At 45.3% G+C, this 19,134-nt stretch overlaps 1 protein-coding gene across 3 annotated transcripts in view; it reads right to left on the minus strand.

Moving 5' to 3' along the window:
• The window catches only part of LOC147693097 (sodium- and chloride-dependent creatine transporter 1-like), a 364,792-nt gene that overhangs the window by 6,050 nt on the left and 339,608 nt on the right, over positions 1–19,134 (minus strand). For all 3 annotated transcript variants that reach the window (XR_015300094.1, XM_086939340.1, XM_086939341.1), the window contains one exon: positions 10,655–10,825. Coding sequence is in view for 2 of the 3 variants with exons in the window: in XM_086939340.1 (XP_086795466.1) it covers positions 10,655–10,825 (171 nt within the window). In the remaining variant the exon portion in view is untranslated. The remainder of the gene's footprint in view (positions 1–10,654; positions 10,826–19,134) is intronic.

The raw sequence follows: 19,134 nt of genomic DNA on the forward strand, positions 1-19,134 counted from the left end.
GCAAAACGATAGTCCTAAGTTGAGGATCTGTTCCTCTTCAATAGATAGTTCCATGTTGGTCAAGTTGATCACCGATGTTTGTTGTTGGGTCAAATCCGGGACACTGTCCGGAGACGTTTGTGCATTGATCACTGCTCTTTGTTTTGCACCTTGGCGCCTTTTGTGCCTTTGCCTTTTCCTCTTGGCGGTTTGGCGTAATTTACCCTTGTTCTTGGGCGGAGGTTGAATCGTCGGTCCTCTTGAAAAAAACCAAATTCGTCAATAACTGTAGGGATTCGTTCTTCCATTTCCCCACTAGGCCCTTCCTTCGCTGAGGACACCACATCTGAACTTGGTACGCTACTTATGCCAGATTGGGCGATCTGTTGTTTTTGTGCTGCGCCACTCATTTTCATTCTCCTTACGTTTTCAAATTTTTTGGCAAATGTATAAATCTGCCCACGGTCATAGTCTTTTTTGTCCCTTATGAACTTTTGTGCTTTTCGTTCCTTGATTGAGGTTCCCAACTTTTTCAGCCGTTCTCCCATCTCCTTTTTGTAGAGAACAATTGGTTCTTGATTATCCTCTTTAGCCAACATGTTGTTGATTTGATTAATTTCCTCCATCATTTTTGCACGAACTTTCTCCGCATACTTAATTAAAATTCTTAGCATGCGGCAAGATGAGTCTTGGTTATTATCCGCCCACTCCTGTAGCATTAGGGGGTCGGGGTCTTCGTAGGTTGGAGCCACAAGTATTCTTAGCCCCCTTGGAATTCTCCCTACTTCGAGGTAACGCTGCAGGGATCTTGATTCCCACCATTTTGATAATTCACCCCGGGGTAATTTTTCATATATATATATATATATATATATATATATATATATATCTTAAAGAGCACTAGTAACTAAACAAAAAGGTTCTCGATCTGTTATGACTCCTGGAAGGGAGGCGGGCCAAACCATTTTTACCTAACTAGGGTACTTATGGTGGAACTATGAGCTAGCTGGTCTGTAGGCCAACATATTTTGAGGTGGTGCGTAGAATCAGTCTGGCACCATCTCAACCCTTACGTTGATCCAGCATCTGGTACCCAGAGATCAGTCACTGCTCGCAGCACATCACCGCAATTGTTTGTGACATACTGTAGAAATGTCATGGGTTACGTTCTAGTTGGCTGCAATGATCTGTTAGCTGTGCAGGGTCTAGGGCTGTGGCATTTGCACACATATTTGCATTCCACAGGGTGCAACTTCTAGCCATTTGGTTACGAGGACCTCAGTGGAGCTTCATGTTATCCGACTCGGAGTATCACATTTAATTGCAAGTATGTGGAGACAGACATGAACACTCTCATGGGGCTTAGCAGCAGTCCACAGTGTCCAGGACAAACATATCCCCATCATTAAACAGAGTCTTAATTCATGCCTAGCAGTTTCTCCTCATTAGAAATCCTGTGTCAATCTGTCCGATCAGTAATTTCTATGTTTGGATGACCTCACAACAAAAAGTGAACTAACAAGATCTCCGGCAAATAGCAGTATAATTCAATTAGCCTTGCTTTGGACTGTCTAGCTTCTCTGCAAATTGATTATGAGCAACCTGATGGAGGACAAGACCGCTATTTACGGTCTTAAACCGTGACTTCTTTAAACAGTGTATATCAGTGATCCACAAGGGCTTGTACAAGCATTATGTGTTGATGCTTTACATATCACAATCCAGTTCACACCTTCACATGAAATGGCCTGGGAATCGACGTCCCCTCAAAGGAGAAATATCCAGATTGATGAAGACTTCTTCTAGAGGTGAGTGCCTCTAAAGGCCACAGCCAGACTCCGAGTGACTCAAAAGTTTCAACATTATTCCACTTAAAGTGACCCTTGCGCCTTTTCTGAAAATCGCCAGAACTGTGATTCGGAGTAAAGCCAGCATTATTGCATGTGTACTGTTCTGGGTTCCTCTGAGGTAGTCAGCTCATCTACCTACATGTCCCACCTCCACAGATGATTGCCAGAAAGAGGTCAAGGTATAGAGTGGGTGTATAAAGCTGCCACGGTCCTCTTGGCACAGACGAACAAGTTACTTACCTTCGGTAACGCTTTTTCTGTCTGATACAGTATCTGCCTGTGGATTCCTCACCTTGTGAATATTTATCCCCTGCACCAGCAGCATTCGGAATTTTTTTGTAGCTCTCCACGTCGACGACGTCACAGAAGCATGGCTCCGCTTGCGACTCCGCTGACGTCACTGGAGCCATAAGAGAGCCTCGTCGGCGTGATGACGTCAGTTCCGCACTTTTTTCTGTGCCTTCGAGGCACACGGACGGACCAACACAAATATATATAGTATACACAGTATTCAAACCAACACAAACAGTGTGAAATCAATGCAATAAGCAAAAAGAATTAAACACTTCCATTGAACGTAACAGACATAAGATGAAAACATTGTAGGTATACAAGGGTGAACAACGGGGAGGCGGGTGGGTCAGTGAGGAATCCACAGGCAGATATTGTATCCACCAGAAAAAGTGTTACCGAAGGTAAGTAACTTGTTCTTCTGATGCAAACATCTGCCAGTGGATTCCTCACCTTGTGAATAGTCCCACAGCAGTCCCCACTCCCGGAGGAGGGTGTCCACCCTTCTATACCAAAAAGTCCTGTATGACAGAATGCGCAAAGTGACCATCCCTCCTCACCTCTGAATCGAAGCAGTAATGCTTCGCGAAAGTGTGGAGGGAGGCCCAAGTAGCCGCTCTACCAAGTCCTCTACAGGAACACCCCTAGACAAAGCATATGTTGAAGACTTTGCTCTAGTAGAGTGAGCCCTTATACCGTCTGGAGGATCCTTAACGGCCAAAGAGTAACCGATCTTGATGGACAAGATAATCCACCTGGAAAGGGTGCGCTTGTGTAGTGCCTGCCTTTCCAGCAGCCCGCAAAGCCCACACAGAGCTGGTCATCCACACGATAGTCTTTAGTTCTATCGAGGTAAAAACTCACCGCCCTTTTAGGGTCCAAGCGGTGAAGCCGCTCCTCCTCCTTAGAAGGGCGAGGGGGATGATAGAAGGTAGCGAGGGTAATGGACTGCCCTAGGTGGAAGGAAGTTACCACCTTAGGAAGAAAAGCAGCCCTGGTCCGGAGTACCATTTTATCAGCATGAATAGTCAAGAATGGAGGTTTTGAACTCAGAGCTTGAAGCTCACTCACCCTCCTCGCCGAGGTAATGGCAATAAGAAATACAGTCTTAAAAGATAATAGTCTCAAAGGACACCTGTGCAAAGGCTGAAAGGGAGAACCCATCAAGTAGGTTAAAACTAGATTTAAGTCCCATTGCGGTACAATAAAAGGAGTGGGTGGAAATGTATTACTAAGGCCCTTAATGAACCTTAAAACGATAGGTGATTTAAACAAAGACGGCTGGTCCGGCCTGCTAACGAACGCCGACAATGCCGATAAATAGCCCTTCACAGTAGCCACAGCAAAACCCTGCTAGGCCAGAGAGAGAGCAACCTGAAGGATGTTAGACAAGCGAGCCCTTAAAGGGTCAATAGAATTCTACCCACACCAATGGACAAATTTGGACCACCTATAAGAATAGATAGACTTGGTGGAGAGACGTCTGGCGGACAAAATAACGTCCACAACGTCAGAAGGAAGAGAAAAAGAATTCCGATTGCTCCGTTCAATCACCAGGCATGAAGGTGCAAGATCTGGAGGTGGGGGTGTAGAACCAGCCCCTGCGACTGCGAGAGGAGGTCTGCCCTGAGAGGGAGACTGAGCGGAGGGCACGAGGAGAGGTGGAGAAGATCTGTGTACCACACCCTTCTTGGCCAATCCGGGGTGATCAATATGACTTGGGCCCGGTCTTGGCGAATCTTCCTCAGAACCAGAGGAATCAAGGGTATGGGAGGAAACGCCTAAAGGAGTCGTGAGCCCCAACTCAACTGAAACGCGTTCCCTAACCCTCCCTGCATCGGATATTGGAGATTGCAGAATGATGGGCAGTGAGCATTCGTGAGTGGCAAACAGGTCCACCCGAGGAGTCCCCTACGTCCGAAAGACGTGACGAACCACCTCCGGATGAAGTATCCACTGGCGATAGGCAGCGAACTGCCGACCGAGACTGTCCGCACACACGTTCAGAACTCCGGCCAGATGATTTGCCATCAGACAAATCTGATGGTCCTGAACCCAGGACCAGAGACGCAGAGCCTCTCTGCAGAGACAATGCGATCCCACTCCTCCCTGCTTGTTGACATACCACATCGCGGTAGTGTTGTGCGTCAGGACTTGATCCGACTGACCGCGAAGGGAAGGGAGGAAGGCCTTGAGCGCTAAACGTATCGCCCACAACTCTAGAAGGTTGATGTGAAACAACCTTTCCTCTGGCGACCAACCTTTATCTTCAGGTCCCCCAGATGAGCACCCCACCCTAAAGTGGATGCATCCGTTGTCACTGTGGCCACCGATGGAGGAAGAAGGAAAGGCTTTCCTTGAGACAGATTTCCCTCCACCCTCCACCCTCCACCAAGACAGATCTACTACAGCTTTTCTGGAGATCCTCACAGACTCCCTGAAATCTCCGTTGTGCTGATACCACTGCCTGTAGAGGCACCACTGGAGCACCCTCATGTGCCAGCATGCATGGTTGACCATGGTTGACCAGCAGAATGCAGGAAGCAAACAGACCGAGCAGGCGAAGGACCTTCAGGAATGGAACAACCGCTCCATTGTAAAACAAGGGACTCATTTCCTGAATGTCGAGAATCCTTTGTGGAGGTGGGAATGCTCGACACACAGTAGTATCCAGTACCGCCCCTATGAACAGTTTGCACTGAGATGGCACCAGGTGAGACTTGGGCACGTTTGTCGAAAAACCCAATTTGTACAACAGCTGGGTTGTCACTTGCAGATGATGAAGCACCTTCTCTGGCGACTTTGATCAGCCAGTCGTCCAGATAGGGGAAAACTGGAATCCCCGATCTCCTGAGATGGGCTGCCACCACTGCCATCACCTTGGTGGAGACTCGAGGTGCAGTAGTAAGTCCAAACAGGAGAACCGCAAACTGATAATGTTGCGACCCTACCGTAAAACGGAGACTTCCTGTGCGACTGCAGGATCGGGATATGAAAATACGAGTCTTGCAAGTCGATCGACACCATCCAATCCTCCTGTTGCAGTGCTTGAAGAACAAGCGCAAGGGTGAGCATCTTGAACTTCACCTGCCTCAGAAAAAGGTTCAAGATCCTGAGATCATCCTTCATGGGTATCAGGAAATACCGGGAGTAGCATCCCTGACCCCTTTCCCTCTCTAGAACCACCTCTATTGCACCTTTTTTCAGCAAAGTTAGGACTTCCTCCTGCAGGAGAAGAAGGTGGTCCTCCAAACAAGCCCCTTGGAAAGGAGGGTAATTTGGAGGGAATTCCCAAAAGGGAAGAGCATACCCATTCCAAATGCCAGGACAGCGCAGCTGGAAGAAATGGCATAAAGGGAGCCTGAGCATACGCTTGAGGAACCCCCAGATTAAATGCCATCGGACCCATGGGACCCGAAGGTGCTCCAGAGGGGTACATAGCCCTTTCAAAAACTCCATACATTGCATTTAAATAAGGCATTGGATCCTTCCCTGAGCCAGGGAAAGGTTGATACTATAGAACAACACAAATGCCAATGCTGAGATTGAATTGTACAACTATTTTTAGGAACTGACTTTATGAACATAACATAATGGCCTGCTTTATAAATTCCAAACACCAATTTTAATATACTATTTTAGTCATCATACATTTATTTGCGCACATAATTCTTTGTGCATGACAATATATGAAAAGCACACAGAGAAACTATACAAATATATACAATAAAATTCCACCTGACAAACCATCACTATAAACACACTATTGGCCATAAACCATTCATTCCACATTCAAACTTACCACAAACATCCTACAAACAAAAGTCCCGGTATCACAAATACCTATAAAATACAAATCAGGCTAATTTTCAATGCAAGTTCAGTTTTTGTATGTTTTTTCTTACACCCTAATTGGGAAAAAATGTCCTCCCTATTTACAACATTATATTATATTCTATGTAACATGGGACCGGACGATTCACAAGTTCTCCTCAGGACCAACAATTTCTACAAAAAAATCAAAAATAAAAACACTTTAAGGCTTATTCTGATCTGAAAGAATATGGCCATCTGCCTGTGAGGCCCCCTCTTATCGCTATCCTACCTTTAATTTGCAGGGTCAATGATCAACATCTGTATGTCACTGTTTCATTCAAAAATGCATATCAAGACGGAGCTGGAAGGCAACATAAATCACTTTTAGACAAGACATACACCTCTGTGATGGCTGTCCTTAGGTCTGAATTGAAAAAGCAAACTTACCCGCTCACATGCGCCGGACCTGTCTCAAAGGGCAGCTAGACCTCCTGGAAAACAAACCTATTGTTCAATGATTTACCTCGCTCTAAAATCCCTCAAGACTCTCTCTGAAACCCGAGGCTTACCGTGAATTGTGTGGCTGCCCTCATTGTAAAAAGCGCCCGTTACGTGTGATTTCTTGTACTCGCAGTAGCCGGGGGGAACAGAAATTATCTCAATCATTATATGTTTACAACCACCGTACTGCGTCCTTGCTCAATTGGCGGTCGGCGTGCGGAAAAAAGCCTGACTTACCGCGTAAACGGGCGTTTTAGTCCTCCGTGTTCAGTTCCGTTGATACATTCGGCATGTGATTTAAAGTTATGACGCTGGTGAATCAGCGTAACCTATTTCCTGTATAGTCCCCTTCTCAGCGCTAAGCTGTTTGGGAGTTGTAGTTGCAACGGAACTCGTGCTAGGCGCTTAGATCTTAGAACTTATGAGCGGCAAAAGTCCTCATGGGGGTAGTAGTTGGTTTGAACAGAGATTAAATAGGAGATCTCGCTAAGTCCTATGGCAGCCTATTTTTGAGATGCCTGATTTAACATTCATATTCAGATGGTGAAATGCCAGCGGTCTGATCTTTTCCTAAGTGATAGGTTAAAATATCTCGGAAATCTCAATAAGGCCGCTGATTGCAGTGTTGAATTTCATGATCAACAGCGCCTCGCGCTGACTTAGTCGTGCATCCAGATCCCCTCCACGAGGGTCCCTGTCAACTTTTGATAAAACTGTCCATTTCAAATCGTTTTGCTCATGATTTTGGCAACCCAATGATTAACCAATGGTGCATTCTCAACCTTCCTATGTATTCTCGATTTATGCTGCGTAATCCTCTGCCTAACTTCCTGGGTCGTTTTTCCTATGTATAACCTGGGGCATGGGCAAACAATGCCGTAAACAACATTCCTGGTTTTACAGTTTGTAAACACTTCATGTTTCCAGTGAATATTTTCAAATGAAAAAAAACGAGTTCTCCATTGTTTGGTCACAGCAAGTACAGGCTCCTCATTTGTGATGTCCTACCACTAGTGCTAATCCAAACATACTCCTCAGTGTAGGTGTTTTTTCAATTGGGAGGGCTGCACGGACAATATGATTAGCCACGCTTTTCTCTTTCTTAAAAGCAAATAATATTGGTACCGAAAAGTCCTCATGTAGATCTTTGAGTAGGTGCCAATTGGATGTTATCAATTTTTTCAGTTGATGTGCATTGGGGCAAAACGTTGTCACACAGACTTGCCTTTTTAACCCGGGTTTGGTCTTCTTTTCCAACAGAGTATCCAGGGGTACCCACCACGCTCTCTTAAGGGAATGTTTAAGTAGCTTTTTTGGATATACTCTTTCAATAAGGCGATCCCTGAGTTTATTTGCATGTATAAAATATTCCTCTTTAAATGAACAATTTCTACGTATCCTTAGAAATTAGCCAAACGGCAGGTTCAGTCTTAGGCTCCGAGGATGGTTGCTCGTATAATGAAGAGCTTTATTCCTGTCAGTTGCCTTACGGAATAGGGTGGTCGCTAGTCCTCCTTCAAAAGGAAACATTTTGACATCCAGGAATGTGATTGATTTATTGGACGCAGAACAACTAAACATGATGTCATTAGTCCTTGAGTTTAGCTACACTACAAATTCATTAAGTTGTTCCTGTTCTCCGGTCCAAATTAGAAAGACGTCATCTATGTACCGATTGTAGTTAGAAATACATCCGATGAACGGATTGTCATTATATACGAATTTGTTTTCGTATAGTCCCATAAACAGAATCGCCAATTCTGGCGCAAAGGGACAGCCCATGGCTACTCCCTTTGTTTGATAGAAGAACTCTGAGTCAAAAGTGAAATAATTCTTTTGCAATGCAAATTTCGCAAGCTCCAGAATAAAGTTAGTGGGAACTCTCATCGGTTGTTCCCTTGCTTCTAGGAAAAATTCTAATGTTTCCACTGCCTGTTCTTGGGGAATCTGGGTGTAAAGGGAAACCACGTCTAATGTCACCATTAGTTGTATAGTGTCATCAAATTGTACCATTGCTATTTTGTTTTAAAAGGCTGTGGTGTCTTTCAAATGTGCCGGAATTTCCGCTATGAATGGTTTTAAGAAGAAATCAATGTATCTTGCTACCGGCTCAATTAAAGATTCGTGCCCCGACACTATAGGTCAGCCTGGTGGATTAACCTCACTTTTGTGCATTTTGGGCAGCGCATAAAACACTGGTGTTCTGGGGTTCTTATTCTGTAGAAATATAAGTTCCTTTGGACCAACAAATCCCTGATCAAATCCTCTTTGAATGATGGGAAAAAGTTGATTTTGCAATTCAATCGTGGGATCCTTTCAGATTCGTCTGTAGCAGCTGATGCCATCTAATTGTCGTAGTACTTCATTTCTGTATCTAGTAATGTCCCAGATCACCACTGCCCGCCTTTATCCGCCTGCTTAATGACCACTGACTTGTCATTCTTTAAAGAGAATAATGCATCCTTTTCAGCCTTGGGAAGGTTATAGTTGACATACCTTCTCTTTTTCTCCATGGCAGCTATACCTGATAAAATTGTTGTTTCGAACGCAACTACTTCCTTGGGGATTTTGGGACCTGATGGGAAAAAAATGGACTTCTTCCTGAGTCCAGTTACTTCCGAAGTGCGCGCATCTGGGGCTTCACTGAAAAATGTTTTTAGTCGAATCTTACGACAAAACTCTATTGTCTCCAACTTCATTTTGACAAAATCTGTAGGTCTTGATGGTACGAAATTAAGTCCTTTACCCAACACTGCTATTTCCGCTGTTGTTAATACTCTATCTGATAAATTGAAAAATGGGGTTGGTTCTAGATCTTGTAGTATTGACGACGAGTAGTCAAGGGAAAGGTTGATAAGCGCCTGGAAAAGGCTAAGGCGCAGGCATTACCGGACTCGGGCCAACCGGCGCCGGCCGTGGAGCCACTGGAGTCGATGACTCATCTGGCACTAGAACTTCTTCCACCGGAGCCAGAAAATGAGCCGGAGTCGGAGATGGAGCCGGCGTCGGAGAATGTGCTGGTGATGCCGCAGGTGAAGCCGATCTTATAGGAGAACCCTGATTCGAGGGAGAAGGCGATACATAGTTTTTACAATGTCGAGAAGCTGGAGAGGACGACTTTGGAGCTGTATCCTTTTCTGAACGGCGTCCAGATCCATGGCTCTTTTTCTTCTTATGCTTCTTTGATCTTGAAGCATGCCCCAACGAAGACTTCGAGCCCGACCTTGACCTGGAACGTGACCTCGACCTTCTTCGCCCTCTTTCCTCCTTCCTCATCTTCGCCATGAACAGTTTAGCTTCTCTTTCTTTTAACGCCTTCGGGTTCATTTTCCTACAACAGGCGCATCCCTCGACATCGTGATCCGACGAGAGGCACCAGACACAATCTTCGTGAGGATCTGTAATGGACATGTGTCCTCCGCACTCCCTGTAGGGCTTGAATCCCGACTTTCGACGACATCTTCGAGAAAGAAACAAGAGAAAACCAGGAATACAATTCAGAAACACAAAGTAGCAAGTGAAAACACAGAGAGTTTAAGAAAACCGTTAGCGTTGACGGCGTGGAAAAAAGGGAACTGACGTCATCACGCCGACGAGGCTCTCTTATGGCTCCAGTGACTTCAGCGGAGTCGCGAGTGGAGCCATGCTTCTGTGACGTCGTCCTCGTCGGCGTGGAGAGCTACAAAAAATTTCCGAATGCTCCTGGCGCAGGGGATATTCACAAGGTGAGGAATCCACTGGCAGATGTATCCATCAGAAAGGATTAGCGGGGCACAAGTTAAGGAAAGTGTAGGCTGAACTCTCTGGAGAGCATCAAAGATTGCTTTGCATATGATTAGTACCTGATTACAGTGGAATGTACCCAAAGTGATTGCCAGTAATTCACAAAGATTCAACCAACTGCCAGCCATAGCTTTGGTACTGTGTAAGCAAAGTCATCTAACAAGATATTTGTCTACCCAGCAATAGTTCCTGAGCTCGTTGTCTGTAGCAGCTCAAGCAGTACTCCACTGATGAGGCCCAGCAAGAGTTGAACATGCAGGGTGGCTTATGTCACTATTCTGAGAAAGCACAACTATCAATTGGCAGCTGAACTGACTCTGGGCATCTAATCTGACGAGTCAATTTTCACTCACTTCTGCAAAACAAATTCACATTTCCTATCAAACGGGGCGGAGGTGGGTCCATTCAATACAGGAGTGGTGGATCACACTCACCTCTCGCAGTGAACCCTTTGAGCGAAGCAGCTTGTAAGCGGTGGTCAGCGGGATGCACAGCATGGAGGACAGGGCTAGCCCCCACCCGATGGCCTCGCCCCACCAAGGGTAGACATAAGTGCTATTGTACGTCAGCGGCTTGTAGTTCACCACATGAAACAGAAAAATGCCCTGCAATGAAACCGAAATACAGGTAGAGGTAAGGAACAGCCCGAGCCACATTTGACATTCTATATCACTCAATTGACTTCAGTAAATATAGGCAAATATACCAATCAATTAGTTGTCCCGATCAGGCTTCATTCAAAACACACAGCAGACTGCATCACACTTAATGAGCCAAACTCATCAACCAGTACTTCACTCAGTGAGATAACCACATCCACCTTAGCAACTAAGACCATCAGACAACTTTCAGTGACACACAATCGAGCAAACAACATCCTGGCCACCATCCATAAAACACCACACTAAGTAGCAAAAGCAACCAACACCCAGCATTCAATGAACCCAATCCAACATACACTATCCACTGAACTGGATAACCTAGAATTCACTACTAAATGTCATAAAACATTTAACTAAGAGGTTTATATGCCAGTTAGCAAACACCACCAAACCATGTTCTGTGACTTAAAGGTTTCATTCCACATTCAGGACATTAAAACTCCACACTTCATTCGATAATGTATGGATCCCAATCTGTGTTCAGAACTTTAAAATGGACACCAGACACCACTCAGTAAAACAAGACCAATGTGAAACAAACACTCAATGCACTGAAAACACCATCCCACATTCAGAAAACTTATAGCATCATCTTAAACGCTGTACATGTCCCATTCAATGATGTGAAGGAGGTAGACTTCATACAGAAAACTAAACGTGCCATAGCTCATTCAGAAAAATATCAACAGCAGAAGATATCACAGTGAACAAAATATACCACAGTACAACCAGTCATGTTGAGTTACAAGTGAACAATCATATTTATACGGTGGAAGATCAAAAGAACACGAGTGCCATGATAAGAAATATATTTTCAGTAATAAAAGTAGATCCGACAGCAATATTATCTGTCCTTCCACGGTGTATTGTGACAAAGGAATACAGGACCTACTCCACACACCGCTTGATATACGAAATGGCCTTCCGGTCCACCAAACGCATTATTCAGAGGGGTTTTGTAACACACTAGCATATACAGTAAAAAGAATATGGCACATTATTTTACAAAACACCTCCTCCCCATTCTCACACCAGCACAGAACCATACTACATTCACTAAATTAAACCAGATGTATTTCATGCAGTTCAAATTTGCTGTGAGATAACCACTGAAGATAACAAATGCATTACATTCTGTGAATGTATTTCACCAACTTTTAATCCGTGAACTAAATTCAGTATTGTAGTTTATCCAAAAACTAAATACAGAATACCTCATTCAGAGCACTAAGTGCACCTACCTCACTCAGAGCACTGAATACACCATAACCTATTCTGAGCACTACATAAAATGATCCTCCTACAAAACACTAAACACACCATAGGTGTTATTCCGAGAACTAAACTTCATTCAGAGAACTAAAACAAAACCTCATTTAGAGTAGTGTATACATCTTGGTAAATTTAGAGAACGAGTCAGAGAACTGAATATACCACAACCTGTTCAGAGCAATAATTAAGCAAGAATTAGTGCATAACATATTCAAATAACTATATATAAAATCTAACTCAAATAACGATATGTGAATACCTATTCCACAGTTCTTGCAGAACACTGTCATCATTCAAACAAACTGCTCTAGGTCTCATTAAATACGAAAACTACTGTTCATTCAGGCTACTAAATACAGCACAGATTACCAACATAGGGAAATTCACCACACTTAGTACCAACAGGTAGATGGATTGTGTATTACTGAAAAAACAAAATATCCCAAATCCTATCTGGGGAAGTAAATATACCAGACTCTGTTCCAATAATTTAACACACTATACACGTTTCAATAAACAAATTCACCACTCTTCAGTCAATACCTAAAGACAACACACCCTAACTAATGATGTGAAACCTAACCAAGTAACCAACCCCATTCAAATAACTAAACACCTGATAACATGGACACACAACATTCAAATAACTAAACACAACACACCCTATTCAAATGCCTAACCATGTCATACCCTATTCAATTAACCGAACACAATATACTTACTCATCTCAAGTAACTAAACACGCCATACCAGCCACTGAAGTAAGTAAACATGCAATATTTTCTTCAAATAATGAAACTCACACACACATGCAAATACCCAGGTATTATTTCCAACAACTCAAGTACGCGACAGACTTCTATTTTTCCGTAAGGATGTGAAAATTAGCTTGAATGTCAGTGATTGTAGTTTGTTCTCGGTAATGAGTGGCAGTGGGCAAAATTTCAGACATGTTTTAAAATGTTTACTAAGGGTCAGTCACCTAACGCATCAAAGGATTTGGCACTATTTCTAATGGCCTGTGTGCGGTATAGGTACCAAGAGGTGACCTTACAGTGTTTGTAGATGTCGTTGCTTGCGTTACTTAAGGCTGCGAGTGTGCAGGTGGAATGCCATGTGCTGTGGCGCCTTGAACAGGTGGAATGGGTGAAAGCCGAGTGGCCCTCCCTGAAGTAGGTAAATTTGTCGTGAGAAACTTAACATGGCATTGGGTGGAGTATAGATCAATAAACAGAGAATGTAATGTACAAAGGAAGTAACTGACGTTATTGCATTCCAATTAGAATGCAGTCAAAACCAATGTCCTGGGACCCCAGTGATAAACATCAGCATTCATATCCAAGAAACAGTGACTGCCACCAAATCAGGGAAAAGGCCTTACAGACACCAGGTTACTCGTGTATTTATTGTTAATGTTGGATTGTAGTGCTGAGTAAACCCAATACAGTGGTCAGGAAAGTACAAAAGGATTACAGAGGACCACTTGGTGGACAACCAGGTGTGAAGGTCACTCCGTTTGCGAAGAAGGGAACCCATATTACATTTTTGTGGCTGGTACTGCAAAGGTGCAGCTTCCAGAGCACATTTGTCTTCCGGAACTTCAAGTTTAACCAACTATTTCAAGATGAGCCAAACTGGTGGAGTATGTAGCATTTAAAAGGATTGTTCAAAAAAGTGTTGCCTCCAAGATAAGCCGGTACCACAAACAGGCAGAATTGTTTTCGTTGGAGGATTGGAATTCAATACAGCTGGGGAAGCATCCAGGAGATGTGCTCTTGCTGAAGATTTCCCCTGGTTGTCCAAGATGTCACATTCTGTAAACAGCAATATGCTCAGTACATACTGAGGAGGCCAAAATATAGATTATTACAAGAGTCAGAGGAGTGAGGCAGTCAAAACCCATTAGACAGCAGCACAAGAGGGTGCATGCAACAAGAATCCCGCTCCGCTTTAAGAACTGATGGAGAATTTATAGTGGATCAGAATGATCAGGATCCTGACTTTTGTAGATGGGGTAAGAAATGAAACTCCATATTCAGGGCAAAACAGGAGTATCCACAGTGTTTCCTCTTAACAAACCGGCCCCTCTTTTATGATGAGGAAATTAGCTTACATCCAATTATGGGTCATACGAAGGGACTGACCTAAGAATTGCCACTGCTATTAAGATTGAGGTTTCTAGGCCTCAGACATTGAAGGGCAATGTTAACGTGAAAAACACGTTAGACAAAAGTTGTAAATAAGTTTATTTTAAGAGCACACATAGACATTAAATAACACTGGTGTGGGAGAGGACATAAAGGGACCGCAAAGGTCAGCGATATTCCGAAGTGGTCCATAGAGGAGGTTGTCACTTGTAGCCTGCAGCTAAAGAAGAGGTGAAATTAAGTTTTGAGATTCAACTCTGAGGTTAATCAATCAATAGAGAAGGATGGGGTGTTCAAATGGGTTGAATACAGCAGACTTCTCTAAAGGACCACAGGCACTCACCGGGCTAGCCACCAGGCTTGCTCTTGGACAATGATGACTAACAGCGTAGTAGGAGAAGAAAGGTTTAAATTGGGTCAAACATTGGCTGAGTTACCTACATCAGTGCAAGGAGGAGAAATTATTGCCTTCAAGATCAGGATCAACATAATAATAACAGCCGCTGTCGGACAATTGATGTCTGCAATTTTTTTATGTATGTCGGGCTCACATCCCATAGGAGCTGGGCATGTCCTTTACTTTCATAATTGTTCCTTTTAACTCCATGGAAGCCAAAGTGAATGATGCCAAGTAGATGCACCTTGAGTAATTATCTGTGAGCTCAACAAACCTATCCAATGCAGTAAATCCACTGTGCAGAGTTTAGGTAATACACCACGTCTAACCAATGAACTAAGCAAACCAGAAACTAGCCAGTTCACTAAATACACCAAACCCTACTCAGTGATACATAATATTTCGATCAATTTAACAAATATAGCATCCCAAAGAAATACACTAAGTACACAACAACCAAACAAAATAAATGAACACTCCTTGCCTTATTCAAGAACCCAGAGCACAACCTGCATCAAGAAGTGGACTAAGTAAGGACGTTGAATTGTGTACATTTTGCTGTGATGGGGAGTTTCGTAAAGCGCAGCTAGTTCCTTTGAAGTTGAAAATATTTGTAAAGCGCTCTGTGACCAAGCGGTTTCCTGGCGCTGGAGGATTGATAGTGTCAGATGGAAGAGGCAGCCAGGGAATTACAGGTTTGTGAAGGCTTGGGCATACAGATGGGTTTTGAGCGTCTTACAGAAATGCAAGTAGACAGTGATGGACCTGATGGTGGGTGGGAGACTGTTCCAGAAGCGGGGGGCGAGAATGGAAAATCTGGTACCGCCGGTTCTGGATTTACGGAAGCGGGGGACACAGAGGAGAGCCTGGCTAGAGGAGCGAAGATTGCGACAGGGGTGATAGTGGGTAATAAAGGAATTGATGAAAACGGGAGCAGTGCGGTCACGGGCCATGAAAACTAGGCATCCCATCTTGAAGAGAGTTCTCTGCAGGATGGGAAGCCAGTGAAGGGATTTGAGGAGAGGGGTGGTATGGTGGGACTTGGGAAGCCGATGGATAAGGCGGGCGGCCTGATTCTGGATGGTCTGAAGGTGCCGGAGCTCATAGGCAGGGATGCCCACGTACAGGCAGTTCCCGTAGTCCAAACGTGAGAGAATCATGGCCAGAACAATTATTTTAAGGGCATCAGTGGAAAAGAAACGGGAGATCTTGCGAATAATCCTGAGGGAAAGAAAACAGGATGATACAACAGAGCTAACCTGGGGACGCATGGAGAGGTCCTGACTGATTTTGATGCCCAGGGTTCTAACTGTCCCCAAAGGAACCGGAGGAGGGTCGAGGATGGAAGGCCAAAAGGCGGGCGTCCAAGGGCTGATGGCACCACCAGTCAGGACCAACTCCGTTTTGTCCGGGTTTAGCTTGAGGGAATTTTGATTAATCCAATCAGAAATAAAAATGAGGACAGAATGAAATTTGAGAAGAGAATCAGGGGCAGGGGAGAGGTCAAAAACAAGCTGAAGGTTGTCTGCGTAGTTATACACAGAGACCTCCATGTTGAGCAGGGAAATGAGGAGGGGATAGATATAAAGATTAAAAAGAAGAGGGGAAAGGGAGGAGCCTTTGGGGACCCCACAAGGCACAGACGGGGGGGGGCAGAGAAACCGGAGAGACGGACGGCCTGCGTCCTGCCCCGGAGGAATGAGGAGAGCCAAGAAAGGGCGGTGCCCTAGATGCCCGCTGCCCTGACTCAGCCGAGGAGGATGGAATGGTCGACCGTGTCAAAGGCAGCGGATAAATCAAGGAGCACCAAACCCTGGGGAGAGTTGAAATCCGCCTTGCTCTTCAGCTCGTCAAGAACAGAAATTACCACAGATTCGGTCAAATGGACCGGGCGAAAGCCAGCTTGATGTGAGGCTAAAAGATGATTTTCCTCTATATAGGTCGACAGGCACGAAGTAATGTGGCTCTCCAGGATCTTACTTAGGGAGAAAGGAAATGGGTCTGAAATTAGCAGGATGGGTGGGGGTCAGAACCGTTTTTTTTTAATGGGGATGACTGCAGCTGATTTAAACAGAGAAGGAACTATACCTTGGGAGATAGATGCATTAAGGAGGAATAGAGGGGGGTCAGGGCAGCCAGAAAACAGCTCCCTTAATATACGAGCCGGACCACAGTCGGCAGGGGAGCCTGACTGGACCTTCCCGAGAAGGGTGAGGAAGGATTCCCTCAAGATGAGAGGAAAATGGTCAAGGGAGGAAAGCAAAGGGGGAAGGGGAGCAGCGGGAAGGAGAGAAGATGGAGGGGGAGTGTTCCGTTTGATATTAGCAATCTTCTAAAGAAAAAAGTTGTTCAAGGAAAGGCAGAGAGGTTGGGAGGGAATGGGATTGAGATTAGCTCTGTCTGATGCGGCCAGGTTATGAGCAATCTCCTTAGATTTGTTAGCTGCTGACAGAATTTTACCCGAAAAGTATTCCAGTTTGGCTGAGAGAATAGCTCTCTTGTAGTTTTTAAGAAGAGACCTGTATCGGTCCCTCAGAAGGGGGCAGTAATTGCGCCTCCACTGGCGCTCTGACTGACGAAGGGCCAGTTTGAGTACTTTAAGGTCACTGGAAAACCATTTGTTAGCTTCGTGGAGGCGACAAGCCTTGACCCTTCTGAGGGGGGCGACCAGGTCGCAGGAAGAGGACAGCCAGGAATTAATAGCGTCGACTTGAGAATCGAGAGGAAGGTCAGATAGATCGGGAAGAGAGGTCGCCAGGGAGGAGTGGAGGGTGTTAAAATCTACCCTGTTCCTGTTCCGTGCTAAGATGTTCTTGGGCAGGGAGGGCCTGTCGGTGACTAAGAGGTCAATAGAAAAAGAGATGATCGAATGATCCGACCAGGTGCAGGGGAGAATGATAGTGGGAGATATGGTTCGACCAGCCGACCATATCTGATCCAGAATATGGCCATGGACATGGGTCGGGCATGAATGTGGGAAGTGAAATTAAAGCAGCAGCGAGTGTCGGAGAAATCTTTGGAGGTCTGACCTTTCCTGGGGTCACCAGGCCAATAGTTGAAGTCACCCAGTAAGAGAACAGACGTATTGTTAATAGCAAGAGTGGCCAACAAATCTTGAAGAGCGGGCACAAAAGTGAGGCATGGTTTGGGGGGGTAGGTATAGAAAAACAATGGTGAGGGGAGCTAGAAGGTTCGTTGAGGGGGCGACTAGGAAGTCCACATTAGGTATAGGAGGATAGGCCAAGGGTTGGAATTGGAGGTGAGACCGAATAATCATGGCCACACCTCCACCAGTTTTCCCATCAGGGTGATCTGCCGAAGGGCATAATAGGAAGCGGGTAGTACGGATGGAACGTCGGGCGCGGAGGCAGTAGAGAACCACGTTTCCATCAGGAACAGAAAATCAGGGGACTCAGTATCGAGGAGATTGAACAGTTCCAGTTGGTGTTTGCCAGCTGAGCGAGTGTTAAGAAGGTAGGCAGGAGCCGAAGAGGGTAAGGGAAAGGGGGGAGTAGGAGGACAATGGGTGAGGAGCAGGCTTGGGCTTAGGTGGTAAGACAGTGGTAGGAACGGGGGAAGGGGTCAAAATTCCAAGGGCTGCTATGCATTCAAGCGTATGAGGGCTAATGGACCAATTGTCCTGATGGGCAAGGAGCTGTGCAGAAGTGTACATTAAAAAAGGCGCAGGGTCGGTGGCCCCTGGTCCCGGTCGGTCGCGGACTGCCGCAGACGGGCTCGCCTTCGGCGCGCCCGCTGCGCTTTTGCGGGGGAGGTGTCATTTTATAGTAGTCAGGGTGGGAGGGCCGAGCAAGTAATCTGCTCGCCCTCTCACTCACCCAAGATGGCGGCGGTGTTACTCTGTACAGCGTCGAATCGGCTGCTGTAGCCCCTGCTGCAAAGCGCAGGTCTGAACCGGAGGTAGGGAGTGCTCAGGGGGTAGTTTCCGGTTAAATGGCACGCAAAATACAATTTTAACAATTTTAAAAAGTTTCGTTTTTAAAATAAACCACTGTTCCCGGCTCACGCCTCAGGAACCATGCGATCGAACTATCAATGGGGAGAGTGCCGACTGAATGAGCTTTTATAGTAGTCAGGGTGGGAGGGCCGAGCAAGTAATCTGCTCGCCCTCTCACTCACCCAAGATGGCGGCGGTGTTACTCTGTGCAGCGTCGAATCCCACTGAAAGGGTCGTTCTGTAACCTGTGCAGCAGCAGACGAGCACACATGTATGACTGAATGGCAACAAAACACCATTTGATACTGAGAACAGTACAAGAAGCACCAAACCCCTTGAATCATGTGAACGATAAGAGATCTGAAAGAAATGGTGGCCCACTTGGAGGAATCATCTCAGGCGTTCTGCTCTTAATTACACTGAGCCACCCAGGCTTTGCCTCCGAGTAGAAGTATTACAACTGTCTGTAGATGAAAACCCT

The sequence above is a fragment of the Lissotriton vulgaris genome, chromosome 9 (assembly GCF_964263255.1).
Source record: "Lissotriton vulgaris chromosome 9, aLisVul1.2, whole genome shotgun sequence".
NCBI classification, from domain to species: Eukaryota; Metazoa; Chordata; class Amphibia; order Caudata; family Salamandridae; genus Lissotriton; species Lissotriton vulgaris.